The sequence below is a fragment of the Salmo trutta genome, chromosome 7 (assembly GCF_901001165.1).
Source record: "Salmo trutta chromosome 7, fSalTru1.1, whole genome shotgun sequence".
Lineage (NCBI taxonomy): Eukaryota > Metazoa > Chordata > Actinopteri > Salmoniformes > Salmonidae > Salmo > Salmo trutta.
The window spans coordinates 5,648,086-5,672,884 of NC_042963.1; the positions used below are offsets into that span (position 1 = coordinate 5,648,086).

A 24,799-nucleotide genomic window follows, 5' to 3' on the forward strand; every position below is an offset into this window, starting at 1 on the left:
GAGGAGAGGGAGGGATTGCCCCCATAACGCTCAACATGAACGCTCCGCGGCAAAAGGATGTGTGAGCAAGCAGCGCGCTACTGCAGGGACGGTGTCCACAAACTGCTCCAAAAAGAACAACCGAAACTCCGGGCTCAGGACAGCAAAGAGCAACCAAAACCCGTGGCCGAGGAAAGCGAGTCAGCGACGGCTGCACAGTCTGGAAACAGCGGCGCCCAGCCCGGTGGAATTGACGGGCTCGTCCGCTGGATAGTCACCAAGATGAGCGACAACAAAAGCATCTCTACCCGGGAATACGCGAAGGAGGAGGCAGCGGTTGCCCAAGAGCAGTTCTTCGCACCAGAGCCACGGAAAGGCATCTCTGTAATATTGGATGTAGGTATCGCTTACTTACCTGTAGAATTATCAGATATTTTACCTGCAAATTATTCATTGGTATTGTGACAGAGGTGGAAGAAAGTCTCATTTTAATTCAGTGCACAATTACGCGTAAAGATCCCCAATGTTGTGCCAATACTGTACTCATCATCAATTCGTTACATAGCCTCTCTGAATATACACGTATTCACTTTATATTACTTGAAAATAAAGTTTTTCTGTAATCTGTAGGCTATCTGATTCGTGTTTTCCTTAAACGGTGGATGAATTCAAAGCACCATAACCAAATCAAATAGGCTACTGAGAGTTTTTATGGAGTTGGCCGTAAAGGTAGACTATGCGAAATTACTTTTCCACGAGCATCACCGCACATGTTGGCCATGTTCGAGAGCATCAAAACCGTTATGTATCATGGGTAACTAGTGACCGATTGATTGATCTACAAATAATATTAAGTTGTTATTTATGATGCAATGTGATTTGTAGATTAGTCCGCCTTGCCTTTAATAAAGGCGGCTGCAATTTCGAATGAGCACATTGAAATCCATGAAATGCAAGACTTTGACACACATTATCTGCGCACAGCGGGTTCACTTCATGCTGTTACAGCGTGGGTTCGGGACATAAACAGCGGAACATTTAGTTGTTGCTGAAATTGACCCATTATGCTATTTACTTTCTGCATCTACCCCATATCGCTGAGTCTACCTGTAATTAAGTGCACCCCATATTGGATGTGGGTGGTGGGTATAGGCTATACATCCTAGATATAATATTCTCCATGCTCCAAATTGGTATCAATTGGTGTAAATGCTCCTAGATGTGTGCAGTTTGTTACATTGTAGTCTTACTGGTGTCATTTTATGCCACAGCATGCATATACAGTACAGTCCTTTAAATGTTGACATAATAAATAATCTTATACAGAGCTATAGATTAATATATGACTGATAGCCAGACATCTTGTCTTTATACCGCTAGTGCATCTTTGACAGGCATACCTTACTTTGAATAATTTATATATTTTTTGCAGAGTATCCAGCAATTACACTAGAGGTAGGCGGCTGAAGCTGGTCTCAGCAGTATTCATTTAGTAGGTCAAAGTGTTGCCGTAGGATTATTCATCATTGCTTCATAATTATGTGTGTCTGATGCTCCTTCTTCTAGGGATCTACATATTGCATTTAGGGGTAAAACTAATCTGAGAGTCAGAGAAACTAGTTCACTTTTAGACCCAGACCCAGATAAGCTAGGTGATGAAGAAGTGGTGCATGGAAACGCATTAGAATTCTGAAATGAAGACCGGGGGGGGGGGGGGGGGGGGGGGGGGGGCTTGTATTACTATCCTTGTGGGTACCGGAAATCCCCCAAAGCTCCCACAAGGATAGTAAAACAGGAAAAATACTCCCTTGTTGGCACATTTTCCAGGGTTATAATTAGGGTTAGGGTTACAATTAGGATTAGGTATAAAGTTAGGGGTTAATGTTAGGGGTAAAGGTTAGGATTAAAGTTAGGGTAAGGGTTAGGTTTAGGGTTACGGTTAGGGGTTAACAAAAATAGGATTTTGAATGGAAATAAATTGTAGGTCCCCACAAGGATAGTAAAACATATGCTGTGTGTGTGTGTGTGTGTGTGTGTGTGTGTGTGTGTGTGTGTGTGTGTGTGTGTGTGTGTGGCAGAGAGAGAGAGATTACAGTGGAAATATAGTATTCAATAATATTATCTATTGCTTGGTGTGTGCAATTACATATCTGCCATTAAATAGGATTCCAAGACCATTGTCTAAAGGTGTGTGAGTATTGAAAACCCATAGAATTAGAAGCCAAACTTCACAGTGGCTGTTCTTTGTACTGTATTTTTATAGCCTCATTTTTCTCCTCTCTTCTCTCCTCCACACCCCTCCTCCACACAGCAGAGGCATAGATCCATCCATTTGTAATGAGGCAAAAAGATGCAGGAAGAACACTGCCTCCCCTCTCTTCTTTCTCTCTCTACCTGTTCCCACCATTCCGTGCCTCTTTCTTTCTCACACATTTTTTCCTTCTTGTTTCTCAGCCTCTCATTATTACCTGCTTCTTAATTCTTCCTTCTGCCTTGCATGCTATTCAAGTCTCCATCCATCCCCATGACACCTCCGTTCCATCTCTCTGTGCCACAGTGAGTGGCGTTGGCAAGACACCGCTCTCGTTCTCATGTAGTGTTCTCACATGACTTGTTTAAGCTAATGCTCTGCTGAACTGTCTTCCATTTACTGTAAACCAAGCCCATCTGTATTGTTTTCTATTGTATGAGGCCCTCTGTAAACTCCCTCTCTCAGGATCATGTGGATATTGAGCAAGTTGAGGTGACTAAACTGCTTGGAGTAATCCTGGATTGTAAACTGTCATGGTCAAAACATATTGATACAACAGTAGCTAAGATGGGGAGAAGTCTGTCCATATTAAAGCGCTGGTCTACCTTCTTAACACTATCAACAATACAGGTCCTACCCTAGTTTAGTCGCAACTGGTCTACTGTTCATTCGTGTGGTCAGGTGCCACAAAAAGGGACTTGAAAATTACAATTGGGTCAGAACAGGGCAGCACGACCGGCCCTTAAAAGTACATGGGGAGCTAACATTAATGACATGCATGTCAATCGCTCATGGCTCAAAGTGGAAGAGAGATTGACTTCATCACTACTTGTTTTTGTAAGTAGTGTGTAGCTGTAGCTGTCTGTTTAAACTACTAGCACACAGCTCGGACACCAATGCATACTCTACAAGACATACCACCAGACACACCTACTTATTCAAAGGTTTTTCTTTATTTTTACTATTTTCTACATTGTAGAATAATAGTGAAGACATCAAAACTATTAAATATCACATATGGAATCATGTAGTAACCAAAAAAGTGTTAAACAAATCAAAATATATTTTATATTTGAGATTCTTCAAAGTAGCCCCCTTTGTCTTGATGACAGCTTTACACACTCTTGGCATTATCTCAACCAGCTTCACCTGGAATGCTTTTCCAACAGTCTTGAAGGAGTTCCCACATATGCTGAGCACTTGTTGGCTGCTTTTTTCCGTCACTCTGCGGTCCAACTCATCCCAAACCATCTAAAAAACAAAAACAAACGTGACGCAGAGGTGAAACAGACACTACTCAAAACTAATCACCCACAAACCCAGGTGGGAAAAAACCCTACTTAAGTATGATCTCCAATTAGAGACAATGAGGACCAGCTGCCTCTAATTGGAGATCATCCCAAACAAAACCAACATAGAAATACAAAACTAGAACATGAACATAGAACTACAAAACATAGAAAAACACCCCCTGTCACGCCCTGACCTACTCTACCATAGAATATAACATCTTACTATGGTCAGGATGTGACACTTACACAGCCTGGAGGTGTGTTTTGGGTCATTGTCCTGTTGAAAAACAAAGGATATGTCCCACTAAGCGCAAACCAGATGGGATGGCGTATCGCTGCAGAATGCTGTGGTAGCCATGCTGGTTAACTACTTTAAATATACATATAAGTGAATTTGTCCCAATACTTTTGGTGCCCTAAAATGGGGGGACTATGTACAAAAGTGCTGTAATTTCTAAACGGTTCACCATATGGATGAACATACCCTCAAATTAAAGCTGACAGTCTGCAATTTAACCTCATAGTCATTGTATCATTTCAAATCCAATGGGCTGGAGTACAGACCTAAAACAACCAAAATATTGTCACTGTCCTAGTACTTCTGGAGCTCACTGTATGTTTTTCATCTGAAAAGTAGTGAAATTGGTTCACCTATATTATGTGACACTATGCTGTAAGGCCTGACAAATGGATTATCAGACAGGTCCCTTAACACTAGAATGGCGAATGTTATACACACATACCTCTGCCACTTTTATCATTAGTCATGCCCCACTTCTGTTGCTTTAATTGTGGTTTACATTTAGTATGATATGTAATATTTTAATGGTCCCTTTGTTTTATAATGTAAGTGAGAATGGGTCTTTCTGGAGGATATGTACCTGTATTTCTTTACCTGTCCCGTCAATCATCTACATAATAATGAAAGCCATTGTGATGTATGGCGTGCTCTCTGAGTCAGTGTCCATTGTCTTTCGCTCAATGGTTTTATATCTCATCTGATGAGCTTTTCCCAATGTCCAATGGACAATTTCTTACCCCCGATTTGTTTTATTAAAAGTCTCAAGTGCTCATCAGTCTGGTGAAGAAAATAGATATCAATAATGGCCCAAAATACAAACACCTATACACAGTTGTTTATACTGTTAAATGGAAACTCCACTCAAAAACTTTATAAAATGAGTCCACTGTTGATACAGTCCCAAAATGGTTTGCATATCAGCAGTCAAGTTTTCAAGATATTGGATTATCAAAAAGTAAAGTGAAGTTCCCCTTTAACCTCGTTCATGCATGAAATGCACTTACCACTTTCAAAAGCATAGAAAGAAAGACATTAATATATATCCCCCACCAGATATAACAAGGATTTACAGATCATGTATTGGTGTTCTAAACTGGTGTGATTACTGCTTTCCCAGTGACAAACCCAGGATTGGAGTCTTAACCGGGCTATTACACACAAAACTGGTGTGATAACTGCTTTCCCAGTGACAAACCCAGGATTGGTGTCTTAACCGTGCTATTACACACAAAACTGGTGTGATTACTGCTTTCCCAGTGACACACCAAGGATTGGTGTCTTAACCGTGCTATTACACACAAGCGCACAATGTGGTTATGCTTTTTAAACAAGATTATGCTGGATTTTCACTTAGTCTTACCTAGCTATTCAGGCGGGCTTATTTACTGTCTCTCATTGACCATTTGCGGCATGTTTTATCATGTTTTTACACTGTTCACGTGACTAGTCTCTTCACTAATGCAGAGCTCATGTTTTGTCTTAACAGATCTTCCGTAGAGCTGATAAGGATGGTAAGTGTGTTTTGGTTTGTTAAACGTATTTGTTATCATGTTGTCTGTGTCCTCTCAGTGAGGTAGCCACTCTGGCCAGTCTTGTGTAATTGTTAGTACATTGTTTAATTTCCAGGCTAGCACGCACAGTGTGGTGCAGTTCCAGAGCTTCCCTCATTCCCTCATTCCCTCTGGCACTTGTTTGTTCTGCTGTCGTGTCTTGGAGCCTTTGACAGTATAGAAGAAAACTAACAGGGAGACAACTTAGAAGGATGCATTTTTATGCCAACCAGATGGCCATTTTATTTTCTGATCTGTGTGGCTGCACTGTGTCTCTAACTACCTTTTTAGTTATCTATTCTGTGTGGATGTTTCTTGGAGATACCGTAGATACACTACAAATATGTTATTAGCTCCTAGTTAAAGAGAATCCTTGTCATTTGATGTTTGGAACACGCTCAGTTTGTGCTATTTTTACCCTCCTCTCCTGGGAAATGTTCTGTGGCTGTTTCAATGAAAGAGAGATGCTAAACACGCTGTGCGAGAGGGCTGGAGAGGCTGAGAGAGAGAGAAGATAGAGTAGCAAGAGAGACAGAAAGAGATTGAGATAGATAGGGGATAAGGGAGAAAAAGATCAGGGGTCCAACATCGCTCCAAAATTTGCTCTGGTCTTCACAATGGGATCCATGTATGGATCGACTAGGGTCAAGGTTTATTGCCTCTCCCTCTCTGCCCGCTTCCAAAAGGGCACCTGCTAAATAAGCCTATATGTCTCCTAGCGTTGATAACACAATTAACAGTGAGAAGGGTAATCATTAGTGTGTGTTTTATAGCTGAGCTAACATGCTCCTTTGGCCCAGGAGCTTTTATCATTGCTGCCTCCAGGCGAGCGCTGCCTAACAGGCCCTGATTAGAGGTTCTGATCCTGCGGTGTTATGCTGTTGGGCCCACAGTCATAGAGAGGACCGCATCACAGCCCTTTAAATACGGACGTCCTGTAATGAAACTCTTTCCTGAGAGAAAGAGAGGTATGAGTAATTATAGACAAGTGTGTGGTAATGGAAATGTAATTGTCTTCTTTCTCCCACTCCCAATTGCATGATATGCTCCACTCTCGAAACTGCTCAGGGAGGGGGTGGGGGGGTGTTTCCCATCCAGCATTAATGGAGGTAGCTGTAACAGCACACATGAAAAAAATACTACAGTTTGCTATAGACTACTACAGTACTTACTGTAGAATTCTGTTGTAAACTGTAGTACCTACCTACCTACAGATTATGGAAAATGTACTCTTTGAGTAGTTTGTCCAGTAGGTTTCCTCAAGGAGAAAGCCCCCACTGCTATGTCAAAGATAATAAAGCCAAAACACTATAGTAAATACTACAGTAATATCTGCAAAAAAACACTACAGTAAATACTACAGTATAATACAGCCCGCAAATATACTACAGTAATTACTACATGTTTTAAAATTATATATATATTATAGTAAACTATAAATACTACAATATACTACAGTCATTTCTGCAACACTACAGTGAATATTACATTAAAGAATGCAAAAACACAACAGTGAATACTATAGTATTTATACCATAGTATACTATAGAATTTTTTCATTTTGGAGCACCGCTAGTTTGTATGAGAGAGTAAGCCTGTGTACCTGATTAGTGATTACCTTGCCTTGGTCGTTGTGGATCTATGACTCCGTTTTTGGAACTGGCTTGCAGAGAGTAATCCACTGCCTATTGTATAATATGCTATTTTCATGACTGCTCAGGGTACAAGTTTTCAGAAATGTTATTTTATTGAAGCACAATGAGGAAATATTTGCAGATTTCAGCCTTTGTGAGTAAGACCTTTAAACAGGTAAACATTCACAAGGCCGTAGGGCTAGACTGATTACCAGGACGCATTCTCAGAGCATGCAGTGACCAGCTAGCAGGTTTCTTCACTGACACTTTCAACCTCTCCCTGACCCAGTCTGTAATATCCATATGTTTCAAGCAGACAACCATAGCCCCTGTGCCTAAGAAAGCCTCTCCCTCAATGTCAGCAAGACAAAGGTGCTGATCGCGGACTACAGAAAATGGAAGGCATAGCATGCCCCCATTCACATCGACAGGGCTGTAGTGGAGACGGATGAGAGCTTCAAGTTCCTGTATCCATATCACTAAGGACCTATCATGGTCAAACACACCAACATGGTTGTAAAGAGGGCACGACAATGCCTCTTCCCCCTCAGGGCTTCTATACCAGGCAGTGTCAGAGGAAGGCCACCCAAGTCACAGTCTGTTCTCTCTGCTACAGCACGGCAAGCTGTACCACAGCACCAGGTCTGGGACCAAAAGGCTCCTGAACAGCTTCTACCCCAAAAGCCATAAGACTTCTGAACAGTTAATTAAATGGCTACCTGGACTTTCTTTTCACCCCTTACTATAGCTACATGTGCATAGTACAATACTTCAATCAATCACCTAACCAAGCCTACATGTACATATTACCTCAATCAATCACCCCAACTACCTCGTACCTCAGTACACTGACTCAGTACAAGTACTCATTGTATATAACCTGTATGTAGCCTTGTTATTGTTATTTATTGTGTTATTTTATTGTTTTAATATTTCATTTTTATCTATTTGTTCATTTACATACTTTTTAACTGCATTGATGGGAAAGGGCACATAAATAAGCATTTCATGGTAAAAATCACATTTTTATTGGTCATATACACATATTTAGCAGATGTTATTGCACGTGTAGCATTTACATTTACATTTAAGTCATTTAGCAGACGCTCTTATCCAGAGCGACTTACAAATTGGTGCATTCACCTTATGATATCCAGTGGAACAACCACTTTACAATAGTGCATCTAAATCTTTTAGGGGGGGGGGGGGTTAGAAGGATTACTTTATCCTATCCCAGGTATTCCTTAAAGAGGTGGGGTTTCAGGTGTCTCCGGAAGGTGGTGATTGACTCCGCTGTCCTGGCGTCGTGAGGGAGCTTGTTCCACCATTGGGGTGCCAGAGCAGCGAACAGTTTTGACTGTGCTGAGCGGGAACTGTGCTTCCTCAGAGGTAGGGAGGCGAGCAGGCCAGAGGTGGATGAACGCAGTGCCCTTGTTTGGGTGTAGGGCCTGATCAGAGCCTGAAGGTACGGAGGTGCCGTTCCCCTCACAGCTCCGTAGGCAAGCACCATGGACTTGTAGCGGATGCGAGCTTCAACTGGAAGCCAGTGGAGAGAGCGGAGGAGCGGGGTGACGTGAGAGAACTTGGGAAGGTTGAGAACTTGGGAAGGTTGAACACCAGCGAAATGCTTGTGTTCCTAGCTCCAACAGTGCAGTAGTATCTAACAATTCACAAGAATACACACAAATCTAAAAGTAAAAGAATTGAATTAAGAAATATAGGACGAGCAATGTCGGAGTGGCAATGACTAAAATACAGTAGAATAAAATACAGTATATACTGTACATACAGTTGAAGTCGTAAGTTTACATACACCTTAGCCAAATACATTTAAACTCAGCTTTTCATCATTCCTGACATTTAATCCTAGTAAAAATTCCCTGTCTTTGGTCAGTTAGGATCACCACTTTACTTTAAGAATGTGAAATGTCAGAATAATAGCAGAGAGAATGATTTATTTCAGCTTTTATTTCTTTCATCACATTCCCAGTGGGTCAGAAGGTTACATACAAATAGTATTTTGTAGTATTGCCTTTAAATTGCTCAATTTGGGTCAAACGTTTTGGGTAACCTTCCACAATATTCCCACAATAAGTTGGGTGAATTTTGGCCCATTCCTCCTGACAGAGCTGGTGTAACTGAGTCAGGTTTGTAGGTTTCCTTGCTCGCAAACCCTTTTTCAGTTCGCACATGCTTTTTCAAATTTTCTATAGGATTGAGGTCAGGGCTTTGTGATGGCCACTCCAATACCTTGACTTTGTTGTCCTTATGCCATTTTGCCACAACTTTGGAAGTATGCTTGGCGTCATTGTCCATTTGGAAGACCCATTTGCGACCAAGCTTTAACTTAATGACTGATGTCTTGAGATGTTGCTTCAATATATCCACATAATTTTTCTTCTCATGATGCCATCTATTTTGTGAAGTGCACCAGTCCCTCCTGCAGCAAAGCACCCTCACAACATGATGCTGCCACCCCCGTGCTTCACGGTTGGGATGGTGTTTTTCGGCTTGCAAGCCTCCACCTTTTTCCTCCAAACATAACGATGGCCATTATGGCCAAACAGTTCTATTTTTATTTCATCAGACCAGAGGACATTTCTCCAAAAAATACAATCTCTGTCCCCATGTGCAATTGCAAACCGTAGTCTGGCTTTTTTATGCCAGTTTTGGAGCAGTGGCTTCTTCCTTGCTGTGCGGCCTTTCAGGTTATGTCGATATAGAACTCGTTTTACTGTGAATAAAGATACTTTTGTACCTGTTTCCTCCAGCATCTTCACAAGGTCCTTTGCTGTTGTTCTGGGATTGATTTTCACTTTTTGCACCAATGTATGTTCATCTCTAGGAGACAGAACGCATCTCCTTCCTGAGCGATATGACGGCTGTGTGGTCCCATGGTGTTTATACTTGCGTACTATTGTTTGTACAGATGAACGTGGTACCTTCAGGCGTTTGGAAATTGTTCCCAAGGATGAATCAGACTTGTGGAGGTCTCCAATGTTTTTTCTGAGGTCTGAGATGATTTCTTTTGATTTTCCCATGATGTCAAGCAAAGAGGTACTGAGTTTGAAGGTAGGCCTTGAAATACATCCACAGGTACACCTCCAATTGACTCAAATGATGTCAATTAGCCTATCAGAAGTTTCTAAAGCCGTAACAATTTTCTGTAATTTTCCAAGCTGTTTAAAGTCACAGTCAAATTTGTGTGTGTAAACTTCTGACCCGCTGGAATTGTGATACAGTGAATTATAAGTGAAATGATCTGTCTGTAAACAATAGTTGGAAAAATGACTTGTGTCATGCACAAAGTAGATGTCCTAACTGACTTGCCAAAACTATAGTCTGTTAACAAGAAATTTGTGGAGTGGTTAAACAAATAGTTTTAATGACTCCAACCTAAGTGTATGTAAACTTCTGACTTCAACTGTATGAGATGAGTGAAGCAGTATGTTAACATTATTAAAGTGACTAGCGTAAAGTCTACACTTGTTTTATTCGGCGCATGTTACAAATACAATTTGATTTGAGTCACTAGATTTATTGTTGAAGTAATTATCTTTCTGAGAGGTTTAATCCTGGTGTTGCCTTAGGTTTCAGTTTGAGTGGAATGTTTGCACCATACTATAACAGGGTGAAAATGAGCTAAGTCATTGGCTAGTATAACTGTGTGTTGTTGTGTTTTGCCTCTCAGCTGTCTCCTCTTGCCTGGACAGATCTAGTGAGGCAGATCACTTTGCTGACGGAGTGGAGGCAAGTGGTCTGCCTCAAAGTGACAGGCGACTGACATTGTAATGAGAGAGCGATGGTGTGAGAGAGGATAGAGATGGAGAGGGGAAAAGAAGAGAATGGGTGAGAGAAGGGAAGAGAGAGAGTGAGAAGGAAAATGCATTGGAGAGGGGAGAGAAGCCTTGCGGGGAGGATTCGCATAAAGGTTTCAGCTTGCCCTATTTTCTTCTCCTTCTCTCTGTTGGTACACTGCAGGGAAAGTCCCTTTCCCAACCCAACAGAGGGAAACATGAGTCTGACCCGCTAATCCAACATTTCCTTCTCTGCTATAATGCTCTTTTTGTTCCCCTCTTATTCCAGTATTTTGTGTCTAATGCCTGTGGTGAGCTCTCAGGAGTGTTGACCGTGTTGCTTAGATAACGGCAGTTGTTCTATTTCCTACCTACTGATAGAAATGGGCCCATAGACTAAGTCCTCTATCGTCTATCCCAGCTGTAATGGAACCTGCACAGCGTGCTAACAGAGGTGACTTTGGAGTCTGCTTCATACGTGTCACCTCACTGCAGGGTAGGCTGATCCCTCTTGCCCCATCACAGCGCTGGATTTCCCTGGTTTTCCCTGACTTTCCCTGGCCACAGTTAGGACAGGAGTCAGGACAGAGGCTGGGGAGCTTCACAGGGCAGCTGGAAGCTGATGAGGCGTGAACAGATATAACTGCTGGTGCTACTCTCCTCTCCACCCTGTCCTGTCCTCTGTTCAGCATCATCTATTATTCAGGGGCCTCTGCCTTGGCATTTCTGACATTCTACTCAAAGTTGGAACATCATTTGAACCAGGGCAGTCGCCAATGTCAGGAAAGGACAGTGTACGTACACACACACCCATGCATTTCCACCTCATCCATGTTCCTCTTTCTCTCTCTGTCTATCTGACTCTCTCTCGCTCCCTTACTCACTCTGTCTGTTTCTCTCACTTTTTTCTCTCTCTCAGAGTAACCATATTGTGTACTGTATACATGAAGATATACACACACACACACACACACACACACACACACACACACACACACACACACACACACACACACACACACACACACACACACACAATCTTTCTCTCTCTCTCTCTCTGTCGCTCTCTCTCTCCAAGTGACTTTCCCTTGTGTTTTTTCATCATCCCTGTGTGAATACCTGTCAGACACGTGTCCTCCCGGCAGGATCGTGCCTGTCTGTCTGATGCTTGGTGCCCTTGTTCCTTTCTTTGTGGGTTTAATTATTGTTTTTGATGCTCTATAGATTTCTGACTCATTTAGCTTGAAGTAATTATTGTCACTCACGGTGATAAGGAGACAACAGGCATTTAGGGATGTTTCTTTATCCAAGATTCTCTACAAATGCGTACACAGTGATTTTAGTGTTGGGCTAGGGTAAAGGGTAATGGCGTGGTAATGGTGATTGGTGGACCTAAATGAGCAGCATTACTGCCACAAACACTTGTAAACATGTGTTCCTCTAACTGCCCCCCAGAGTTTGTCAACCAGTCCCAAACTTGCTAATTTATTTTTTAACCTGCAGCCAGGCCAGGGAGAGGAGAGGGCTGGGGAGAGGAGAGGGCTGGGGAGAGGAGCAAGAGGAGACTGGAAGAGAAAGGTGCTCATGGTTTATTCAGCATCAACACCAGCATGATAGAACCTGCTCACTAACTTTAAGCCTCAGATAAGCTATTCTATTCCCCAGACCAGACCAGGCCAACAAGAAACACAGCTTTAATATATATATATAAAAAGCCAGCAGGAGCCTGTAACACATTACTTTGAAAATGTTTTTTAAAAAGTTAAGCTTTACTGAAGCGACACAAAAGTGCATTAGTCACTCCCTACAGGCTGGCATGCTAGCTAGTACAGTACATATTCTCTGCAGGAGAGTACAGAGAGGGTAGGATAGGAGGTCTAATTAACTCCGAGCTGGCTGCTCTCATAACAATTTTCTTATTTTATTAAGTACAGATACATTTAGTTATACCACTAGTCCTTGCTGTGTATTTCAGCAGTCTCATAATTACTGATATCCTCACTCAAAACTGTGCCATCTGTATTTAATAACCAAAAGTGCTCAATTACAGTACCTGAATCCAAATGATACAGAATAGACCATCTGTCCCAACAAGCTCTCACAGTCTCACTGCAAAATTAAACGTTCATCCACGTTCTCCAAATGTCAAATTTCGAAGTTGCTCCAAAAGTGTTTTTGTTGCTCCTGCTACTCTACAAACATCAAATTTCGAATTTAATAGTTAATAGTTAAGTTTAAGCACTCATTCCGAATAGTTAAGGTAAGGGTTAAGGTTTTGGGATAGGGTTAAAATGCTTAGTTAAGGGATTGATTTGAAAGTTACTGAATGGTTACCTGGATAAAATGGGGGAGGGTCATGCTTTTTCAATTTCATTCAAGGGGAGGGTTTAGCATTTTTTTATCTAGCAAAATTATATTTCTAAGATAGCTGCTGGGATGGTGTAAATAAAACTAAGCTGCATTACACACTGCATTGTGTGGCAGTTTGTCACGTCCTGGCCAGTATATAAGGTTAATTGTTTTGTAGTTTGGTCAGGGCGTGACAGAGGGTATTTGTTTTTTGTGGTTCAGGGTGGTGTGTTTGATTAAGGGTGTTTGATTTAGTATTTCCGGGGTTTTGGTTTATAGTCTGTTTATGTATTTCTATGTCTAGTCTGGTGAGTGTGTTTCTATGTTGGTTAATTGGGATTGGGACTCTCAGTTGAAGGCAGGTGTTGTCTATCTGCCTTTGATTGAGAGTCTCATATATAAGGGTGTGTTTGTGTTTGTGATTGGTGGGTGATTGTTCTGTGTAAAGCACTATGCTTTGACAGACTGTTAGTTGTTCGTTTTCGTATTTTGTTATTTTTGTATGTTCATTTTTGTAGTGAATAAAAATCAAGATGAGCATTCACGAACCTGCTGCGTATTGGTCCACATTTTCCGATGACGATTTCGTTATATCGTCAGAGGACGAAGACAACCGTGACAGAATCACCCACCACCAAAGGACCAAGCAGCAGAGGAAGGAGCAGACGGCATTCGAGTTGGACTGGCGGGAGAAGTGGACTTGGGAGGAAGTTCTGGACGGGGCCGGACCTTGGCATCAGGCTGGGGAGTATCGCCGCCCGCAGTGGGAAATAGAAGCAGCCAAGGCAGAGAGGCGGTGGTACGAGGCCAGAGACGCGCTGAGGGAGAAGCACGAGAGGCACCCCCAAGAAATTTTTTGGGGGGGGCACACGGGTAGTTTGGCTAGGCGAGGGAAGAGCCGGAAGCCAGCTACCCGTGGTTATATGGAGGAGCGTATGAGGTGGGGAGCGCCATGTTTCGCTGAGAAGCGCAATATCTCACCCATACGCACGCACAGTCCGGTGCGAGTTATTCCAGCCCCTCGCAGGTGCCGTGCTAGAGCGGGCATCCAGCCTGGTAGGAGGATGCCTGCGCAGCGCATCTGGTCGCCGGTACGCCTCCGAGGACCAGGCTACCCAACTCCCGCTCTACGCACGGCTACCATCAGGCCCCTGCACAGCCCAGTCTGCCCTGTACGAGCACTCCACTCGTACAGGGCTACTAGTTCCATCCAGCCAAGGCGGGTTGTGCAGGAGGTAAGATCTAGACCGGCTGTGCGCCTCCATAGCCCTGGGTTTCCAGCTCCTGTCTCTCGTGCGGACCCGGAAGTGCGTCCACCCAGTCCGACTCGTCCTGTTCCCGCTCCCCGCACTAAACTGAAAGTGCGTAAACCCAGCCTCGCCAGTCAACAGTCGTCGGAGCTGCCCGCCAGTCAACAGTCGTCGGAGCTGCCCGCCAGTCAACAGTCGTCGGAGCTGCCCGCCAGTCAACAGTCGTCGGAGCTGCCCGCCAGTCAACAGTCGTCGGAGCTGCCCGCCAGTCAACAGTCGTCGGAGCTGCCCGCCAGTCAACAGTCGTCGGAGCTGCCCGCCAGTCAACAGTCGCCGGAGTGGTCAGACTGCGCTGAACTGCCGGAGTGGTCAGACTGCTCTGAACTGCCGGAGTGGCCAGACTGCTCTGAACTGCCGGAGTGGCCAGACTGCGCTGAACTGCCGGAGTGGCCAGACTGCGCTGAACTGCCGGAGTGGCCAGACTGCGCTGAACTGCCGGAGTGGCCAGACTGCGCTGAACTGCCGGAGTGGCCAGACTGCCCTGAACTGCCGGAGTGGCCAGACTGCCCTGAACTGCCGGAGTGGCCAGACTGCCCCGAGCTGCCGGACTGCCCAGACTGCCCCGAGCTGCCGGACTGCCCAGACTGCCCCGAGCTGCCGGACTGCCCAGACTGCCCCGAGCTGCCGGACTGCCCAGACTGCCCCGAGCTGCCAGACTGCCCAGACTGCCCCGAGCTGCCAGACTGCCCAGACTGCCCCGAGCTGCCAGACTGCCCAGACTGCCCCGAGCTGCCAGACTGCCCAGACTGCCCCGAGCTGCCAGACTGCCCAGACTGCCCCGAGCTGCCAGACTGCCCAGACTGTCCCGAGCTGCCAGACTGCCCAGACTGTCCCGAGCTGCCAGACTGCCCAGACTGTCCCGAGCTGCCAGACTGCCCAGACTGTCCCGAGCTGCCAGACTTCCCAGACTGTCCCGAGCTGCCAGACTGCCCAGACAGCCTGGAACGGCCTGAGCCGGAGCCACCTCCAGAAATAGGTGGGTTGGGGAGGGGGGGTGTAGCACAGTGCCGTCGTTGACGGCAGCCACCCTCCCTTCCCTCCCTTTAGTAAGGGGGAATTTTTCTTTTGGGTATTGTTTGGGGGTATTTTTTTTTTTTTTGTTAAGGTGCTTCTGGGGTAGCACCTTTAAGGGGGGGGTACTGTCACGTCCTGGCCAGTATATAAGGTTAATTGTTTTGTAGTTTGGTCAGGGCGTGACAGAGGGTATTTGTTTTATGTGGTTCAGGGTGGTGTGTTTGATTAAGGGTGTTTGATTTAGTATTTCCGGGGTTTTGGTTTATAGTCTGTTTATGTATTTCTATGTCTAGTCTGGTGAGTGTGTTTCTATGTTGGTTAATTGGGATTGGGACTCTCAGTTGAAGGCAGGTGTTGTCTATCTGCCTTTGATTGAGAGTCTCATATATAAGGGTGTGTTTGTGTTTGTGATTGGTGGGTGATTGTTCTGTGTAAAGCACTATGCTTTGACAGACTGTTAGTTGTTCGTTTTCGTATTTTGTTATTTTTGTATGTTCATTTTTGTAGTGAATAAAAATCAAGATGAGCATTCACGAACCTGCTGCGTATTGGTCCACATTTTCCGATGACGATTTCGTTATATCGTCAGAGGACGAAGACAACCGTGACACAGTTCAGGTACGGTGGCAGTTCAGGAGGAGAGTCAAAGGCTTCTTCCGAAAATATTTTTGGATTTGGCCAAGTCCAAAAAATGCACGTTGACTAGCCTATAGCCTATGTTCTGTTCAGTTTGAGAAGGAGAGTGCAAAGATGAGAAGGTGGACCGGAGGTAAACTTTGATAGCTTGCTACTACTGTAATATTTTTTTTTTAAACAATATGTTTATCGCCAATTATGTATCATTGACCTCACAATAAGACAGATTCGAGTAACTTACATTGTCGTGACATTGGATTGATTAATGTGACGACTGCTGCTCATCGAATGATTAACGGTTTATAATTACGTGATTAAATTAATTAGGTAATTATTAACTCATTAACCTGGGGCACCATGGGAAAGTTTTAGCTTTATTGAGTTTCTATTTCTCAAATTAACTCAAAGAATATCAGAATATCAATTTTACAACAGTCGCTAATTAATCAATTTCCTCTACAGTCCTCTACAGTCTCATAGGCCTTTTCTGTAGTCAAATGACTAGTGGCCTCATGGGTGGAATGCTATTCATATTTTTCATAATTTCATAATTAATAAACATAATTTTTTATGTCAAACTGTTTTGTTACATTTCAGTCTTCTGTGATGTATGTAAAGTGTAATATTGGGATGCAAACTCAAAATGTAATACATTTCAACTCTATATCTGAAATGGTACATTTCTCTGTTTTTTGCTCATAACCATGTGTGTGAGGTGTATACTTTGGTTTCAAAGCAGCTTTGTTTAAGACTACCAAGAAACACTCTATGTGACCCTGATTTAGCCCACTGCAGTAAATGGTTAAGAAATAAGAGGTAGGCCTACCTGTTTGACAGAAAAAATTAGGCTATGGGCTGCTATAGGTATATATAGATGTGTCAGTCAATTCCTCCACCCACCATGCACACTTTAAATTGCCGACCTCCGTGTCATCGAAGGGCTGTTAAGTTAAAACCAAAACTCAAATGGCAAAAAGCACAGGCCTACCTCTTGTTATCTTAAGATTTTGAAGAAAATAAACAGATCTGATTATATAAAGTGATCAATAATAGAGCTTTGGTCCACGATGCTTTATGCTTAGAAACAAGCTTTAAAATACCCGGGAAAGACGTGACTTGTTTCTTTGAAATTCAAAGGCTGAGCTACAACCTTCTATAGCCGAGGAGACAAAAAATGTGCTTGTGAAGTAATCTAATTCTGTCACTATCAATTGATTAAGCTATTCACTTTCTGTCCAATATAATATGTTTAAACCCAGACAGCTTTTAGGGTTAAGCCATGGGGTGGAAAGTGTCACGAGAATTTTCAATCCCAATGATGATAACAATCACTATAGCTTTGACCAATTCCCCCTAGATTGTAAAGCTAGCATTAATAAGACTTACGCAGACTCAGATTCTGCAAAAGGTTTGTTGTAGTTTATTCATGAGAGCTCTAAAATCAACCAAAATGTGAACAGTCTTTATAACCCCCTCTACGCACGCACACGCACACGCACACGCACACACACACACACACACACACATCACTTTTCTACCAGCCTTGGCCGTTTCTCGCCATTCCTTTCCTCCCCAGATAAGAGAGGCCTTGGAAGGGCCCTCCTGTTGTCAGCTTTTTCAGAGTTATCATGTGTAGTCTACCAGCCTCTGTTTTCTCCACATATTTGTCCCTCTTAACTTGTCCCACACATGTATTATTGGAATATAGTCTTATACATTTCAGGGTGGAATTCTTTAGTCATTACTTTAAACATATAAATTCCCTTATCAGAAAGGTAGGCCTAACTTTTGAAAGTGCCATGCTCAGATTCCTAATTATTTGCAAACAGGGACAGTTTTGTTGCAAATAAGAAACATTGATTTGGTATTGGAAAAATATGATGAGATGAACACATAACACCTATCTCTCTGTCTATTCTTAGCCTGTAATTTCAGTAATTTGTGTGGTACTAAAAAAGATTCTGCTAATATGTAAAATGACGTAGAATTGCATGAAATGTTTTTAAAAGGCAATATTTTTCTCCGACCTGCAAATACGATGATAGATTCATGCAATACTTCTACTTTAAAGGAGATCGTTCCACCCCTACTCTTGTCCACGGTGGTCTGCAAATGCACAACCTTCTGGCCCGCAGCCCTGTGTGCTATCAAAATTCCTGCGTTGCCATGAGGAATAGCAGTTTCTTAAACGACATATCTAAGGCTCTGGTCTGCCCAAAAAGTGAGGGTAAACGGTAGACATGTTCTCTGCTATCCACTTTGTTTGAATTATTATAGGTTTAGGGGAGGGTCACTTGTTTTTCTTTTCAAGCGTTCCAGGAGGGTTTATGCATACTATACATACACATGGACTTAGTACTGTAGATATGTGGAAGTGGTGGAGTAGGGGCCTGAGGGCACACAGTGTGTTGTGAAATCTGTGAATGTATTTGAATGTTTTTTAAATTGTATAAACTGCCTTCATTTTGCTGGACCCCAGGAAGAGGAGCTGCTGCTTTGGTAGCAGCTAATGGGGAACATTAATACATACAAATACAAATACAAAAGTGTTTGAAAATGGTTTGGGCACCCGCAGATCTGTCGCACTTCCTAATCCCAGGAGTCATTGGCTAATTAAAACACATTTTTGGCCTCAAGCAAAGAGCTTTGGGTTTGTTCCCATTTTCAATTGTTATGTCCCCCCCCCCCCCGCCCACCCCACCCTCTCTCTCCTCAGTACTCTATCCAGATTAATTAGGTTTGGCCAAAAGTTAATAAAGAATTATGCCAATAATGTTTTTTATCACTTCTCCCAGAATTAACAACGGAGTGATGCTGTTTTTGAATGTAGAGGTATCAAATAATGTAATCAGAATTGTTTGGGTGACAATGGTCCTGAGCAAATAGAGGGTGTGTTTCTGACTTTCTTCCAAAGGTGTCTGCCTCAATAGTGTGTGACTGTGTACCGCAGTTCGAGGCGTTACTGCATGTGGGCAGTCCTCGAGCATCTCTGCATGTGGCTTGTGTTTAAGTAACGCTTTTGATATTCTGGATTTCCCCTGATTGTCTATGCAATTAAAATGTGGTCAATAGGGAAATAAAAGTATTATCAGAGTTTATTGTTTAAGATATGCCATTATTCTAGTATAATTAATGTGCAATGTTTTATCATAAAATGTACACTACCGCTCAAAAGTTTGGGGTTTCCATGAAAACATACATTATATGATTTGCAAAATTAATAGGAAATGTAGTCAAGACGTTGACAAGGTTATAAATAATTATTTTTAATTGAAATAATAATTGTGTCCTTCAAACTTTGCTTTCGTCAAAGAATCCTCCATTTGCAGAAATTGCAGACCTTGCAGACCTTTGGAATTGTAGTTGTCAATTTGTTGAGGTAATCTGAAGAGATTTCTCCCCATGCTTCCTGAAGCAACTCCCACAATTCGGATTAGCTTGATGGGCACTTCTTAGCCTCTCTGGGCTAGGTGGGACGTTTGCGTCCCACCCTAGTCAACAGCCAGTGGAATCCCGTGGCGCAATATTCAAATACCTTAGAAATGCTATTACTTCAATTTCTCAAACATATGACTATTTTACACCATTTGAAAGATAAGACTCTCCTTTATCTAACCACACTGTCCAATTTCAAAAAGGCTTTACAACGAAAGCAAAACATTAGATTATGTCAGCAGAGTACCCAGCCAGAAATAATCAGACACCCATTTTTCAAACTAGCATATGTCACAAAAACCAAAACCACAGCTAAATGCAGCACTAACCTTTGATGCTCTTCATCAGATGACACCCCTAGGACATTATGTTATACAATACATGCATGTTTTGTTCAATCAAGTTCATATTTATATCAAAAACCAGCTATTTACATTAGCATGAGACTAGCATGTGACTAGCATTCCCACCGAACACTTCCGGTGAATTTACTAAATTACTCACGATAAACGTTCACAAAAAACATAACAATTATTTTAAGAATTATAGATACAGAACTCCTTTATGCAATCGCGGTGTCAGATTTTAAAATAGCTTTTCGGTGAAAGCACATTTTGCAATATTCTGAGTAGATAGCCCGGCCATCACAGGCTAGCTATTTTGACACCCACCAAGTTTGGTACTCACCAAACTCAGATTTACTATAAGAAAAATTGGATTACCTTTGCTGTTCTTCGTCAGAATGCACTCCCAGGACTTCTACTTCAACACCCAATGTTGTTTTGGTTCCAAATAATCCATAGTTATATCCAAATAGCGGTGTTTTGTTCTTGCGTTCAAGACACTATCCGAAGGGTGACGCGCCGGCGCGTATCGTGACAAAAAAATTCTAAATATTCCATTACCGTACTTCGAAGCATGTTTAAAATCAATTTTTATGCGATTTTTCTCGTAAAATAGCGATAATATTCCGACCGGGAGACGTTGTTTTCGTTCAAAGACTGAAAGCAGAAAATGGTGTCTTCACATGCACGCGCGGGCCCGTGTCATTGTTCTCAGATCGACCAGTATCCAAATCCCCTACTGTTTTCCGCCCAGGGACTGCAGAGTCATCATTCCCCGTTCTGGCGCCTTCTGAGAGCCTATGGGAGCCTTAGAAAATGTCACGTTACAGCAGAGATCCTCTATTTTCCATAAAGAGGCTATAGAAGGACAAGAAATGGTCAGAGAGGGCACTTCCTGTATGGAATCTTCTCAGGTTTTGGCCTGCCATATGAGTTCTGTTATACTCACAGACACCATTCAAACAGTTTTAGAAACGTTAGGGTGTTTTCTATCCAAATCAAACAATTATATGCATATTCTAGTTTCTGGGCAGGAGTAATAACCAGATTATCCGGCCGTGCAAATACTGCCCCCTGGCCCCAACAGGTTAAGATGGTGAGGAAGGCACTTTTAAAGAATAGCCAGGCATCATCTACTGATGTATCTAAGAATGCTCTTAGATACTTACCCAGAAATTGCTGCCAAAAGTGATTCTAACATGTATAAGATATATTAGTGTTTTATTTTCAATCATTTTTTTCCAAATGTTTGAATTTTTCTTCCACTTTGACATTACAGAGTATTTTGTGTAGATCTTTCGCAAAAAATAACAATTAAGTCCATTTTAATCCAACTTTGTAACACCACAAAATGTGGAGAAAGTCAAGGTGTGTGAATACTTTCTGAAGGCACTGTATGTAGTTTATTGCAATAGCACTATGTGACTTTAAAGAATATTTATATCACGGCTCAGGAGAAGACCCAGATGCAGACAGTTCGAAGTAACAAAAGTTTATTACAAAAACAGGGGGCAGGTAAACGACAGGTCAAGGACAGACAGAGGTCAGTAATCCATAGCAGAGTACGAAAGGTACAGAACGGCAGGCAGGCTCAGGGTCAGGGCGGGCAGAATGGTTAAAACCTGAAAACTAGAATATAGGGACTAGAGAAAAACAGGAGTACGGGAAAACCCTGGTAGGCTTGACGAGACAAGACGAACTGGCAACAGACAAACAGAGAACACAGGTATAAATACACAGGGGAAAATGGGGAATATGGGCGACACCTGGAGTGGGGTGGAGACAAACACAAAGACAGGTGAAACAGATGAGGGTGTGACAATTTATCTGAAAACTGTGATTCTTAAAAGATGTTTCCAGAGATTGGTCAACTCTGTCAGATTTGTCTAAAATGCTAAATTAATCAGGAATGAGCAGGGTCAGCTATACCATCAGGACCCTTTATTCGTGTCCTCATTACGTGTAGTGCAACAAGAACACTCATGGTCTGTAAATTTCTCTACTTTTGATAGATTCAAACAGACAATATTGGAATCACCATAAACTATAAACTCCATCTGCTTTATAGATTACAATAGAATATGAATTTTGATTGAAATATGTTACATTGAATTGCGTTTTAGAGTTATAAGGCAACTGAGAAAAAACGAAATTGCTACTGTGTATGTGTATACCACTTGAATGAAGAAAAGAAAATGTTGTCAACACCGTAAAACATAATCTCCGTCAGATTTGCGTCTCATGTCAACTCCATCAGAGTGCTGACAGATCTGATAGAACGGTTGTCTTTATTGGGGATTTTCAAATGAATCAATATTCAGAAAAAAATATTTTCTGTGCTAGACCTAAGTGATAATGTTTGCTTTATAAATGTTCAGAAATTTGAAAAACATGCCAAAATGCAAAATAAATGAGCCCTGGAGCATTTAATAGTGCTATAAAACAAATCAAAAAGGCGTTTGGATATTTGAATAACTTAATGTTAGAATTAAACAATAAAGACCTTTAAACACTTGTTGGACAATTACTGTAAAAATGAAATGCCTTTTATTGTGTCCAGTTAGTTGCATTTTATGAAGAAAAAATACATTGCTTTAAATGGTGTGATAGCTTATACTTTGATCCAGAGGTGGGACCAAGTCATTGTTTTACAAGTCACAAGTAAGTATCAAGTCTTAGCACTCAAGAACCAAGTCAAGTACCAAGTCAAGTCTCAAGTCAAGACCGTCAAGTATCAAGTCAAGTCTCAAGTCCTAAACTTTGAGCATAATGTGCTCTTCACCAAATGTAATACCATTTCATATTTTTAACAAGAGTAATAGTTAGTATATTACATTTATGCAAATCATGGATGCTTTTAAATATATCTATATATTTATTACTTTCCAAATAAACGTTATATTTCCATGGAAATACATGGGGAGCCATGAGAAAGACCCCCCCCCCCCCCCCCCCCATAGGGATCGACTATCGAGGATCGCTATGGGGCGCAATCGGCAATGTAGGCTTGTACACAATCGCCCAACCTTAACACACACACACACACTCTCTCTATGTGGTTTTAGGAACAGCAGTAACATCAGGCAGGATTTAGGCTACCAACTACCTAGCCAGTTGTAGCTCAATCTTGGGTGCAATGATCACGTTCCCGCACTGACTAACTGTGTGGAGGCTCATAGATTTAACGTTACGTTAGCCTACATGATACACTAGTAAAGTAATAAAATATATAGCTGTCGGCTATATTAGCCACGACTTACCGTTCTTTGTGTAGCTTCAAATGTCGAACAAAGTTGAAAATTGTTGCGCCTCCGTCTGTAATTTTCTTCCCGCATGTTTTGCAAGTTGCAATCCGTTTTTTGTTGATAAAGCGTCGTCTTTATATCCGTAAATAATAATTTTGGGTATCATCTTTCCAAGGGCTACATCTGAATTCACCCGCCGACGTTCCTCTGCACTGCCACACACAACTTTTTCTCAGCTGACACAATTTGATTGGCTGCTGTCTGATTCAAACTGTAATCTGTTAAATGAAGAGTTGATGCAGCACACTTTTTTTAATAGCATCATTTTTAATATTTGGGCTTGGGGACGGTATCACGTCAGGTTGAGTCATAAGGCTCAAGTCCAAGTCAAGTCACGAGTCATTGGTGTTAAAGTCAAAGTCGAGTTGCAAGTCATCATATTTGTGACTCGAGTCCAAGTCATGTGACTCGAGTCCACACCTCTGCTTTGATCTATCAAAATGTATATAACATTTTTTGCTAAGACCAATTTTTCCTAATTTTTTTTTTAGATTGTTCTCTTTCAAGAATCTCCGAGATCTAAAACAGCAACATTTTTACTCAGCCTTATAGCAAAATGTGTAAAATAGCATGAGATTACTGTACATTTTCCTCTCTACACCATGGCAACCCTCCTCCCCCCACCCCACCCCTCATTTTGGAGGTGAGGTTGAGGTCGGGGCTAAGCTCGAACCTTGCAAGCGGGCCCCATGAAACTGTTTTACGCCACTGTAGGCATTGATTGGAGTTAGGAGACAGACTATAAGAGAGTATGATTTTTTTCAGTAAGTGTCTTGATCTTGTGGATTTTAGATCAAAGGCTCAAAGTTAAGATGCCCCTTGAAGATTTTTTCTTTACCTGAACCTTTAAGGGGCTGAAAAGCTTAGCACTGTGATAAAACCCCCTCCCCTTCACTCTCTCTTCTAAACCCAGGTTTTGTTATCTTAGGTCATAAATTCCTGGCAGAGACTCTCTCCCCCTGGTCATGCAGAAAGAGAGGGAGAGAGCACAGAGAGAGACAAAAGGACTTCACTTGGCCAAACTCCTAAATCCCCAACATAGGAGAATTAAACATTCTTTCCACTTTTGAGAATGTGGGAATGATCTGTGTACACATAAGGGACAGTGATGTTGAGTGTGACAGGAAACACACATAACGATATCTCTTAAAGTGTACATTTCCCAGCTGTCAGGTTTACATCTAAATATTGGGAAAAGTATGTGATTAACCATGAAACTATTTGTGAAAAGAAGTAAAGTGATGTTAACCTTCTAAATGAGAGTATGGGTTTTTCATATAAAGATGAACTACTCAGTGACCATTGGACATTACGTCCACGTCATGGAACCGCCCTTTTCTACTGAAACGTATAAAACCCACTCCTGATGAAATTCACACCAGACCACGCAAACCCCGGTGTAAGATAAGGTTGAAAATGGTTGAATTTCTGAGACCAAAACATGCCGGGTGACGCTGGTGTGTGAAGTGGTTTAAACTACAACTCTACCAAAGGACAAGACTATACCAGGCCGTGTAGCACTGGCTACACGGCTGGAAATGGTTCAACTCTGAGACTATTGATCCCTACAGAATAAGAGCAAATCTTAGACACAAATTACTA

The 24,799-nt window shown here is 42.2% G+C and overlaps 1 protein-coding gene across 2 annotated transcripts in view; it reads left to right on the top strand.

Annotated features, from left to right (window-relative positions):
- LOC115196791 (N-terminal EF-hand calcium-binding protein 2-like) overlaps positions 1 to 24,799 on the top strand; it is a 131,579-nt gene continuing 106,780 nt past the window's right edge. For both annotated transcript variants that reach the window (XM_029757701.1, XM_029757702.1), the window contains exons 1-2: positions 1 to 375; positions 5,310 to 5,334. In XM_029757701.1, the coding sequence (XP_029613561.1) occupies positions 58 to 375; positions 5,310 to 5,334 (343 nt within the window). In that variant the 5' untranslated portion in view covers positions 1 to 57. The remainder of the gene's footprint in view (positions 376 to 5,309; positions 5,335 to 24,799) is intronic.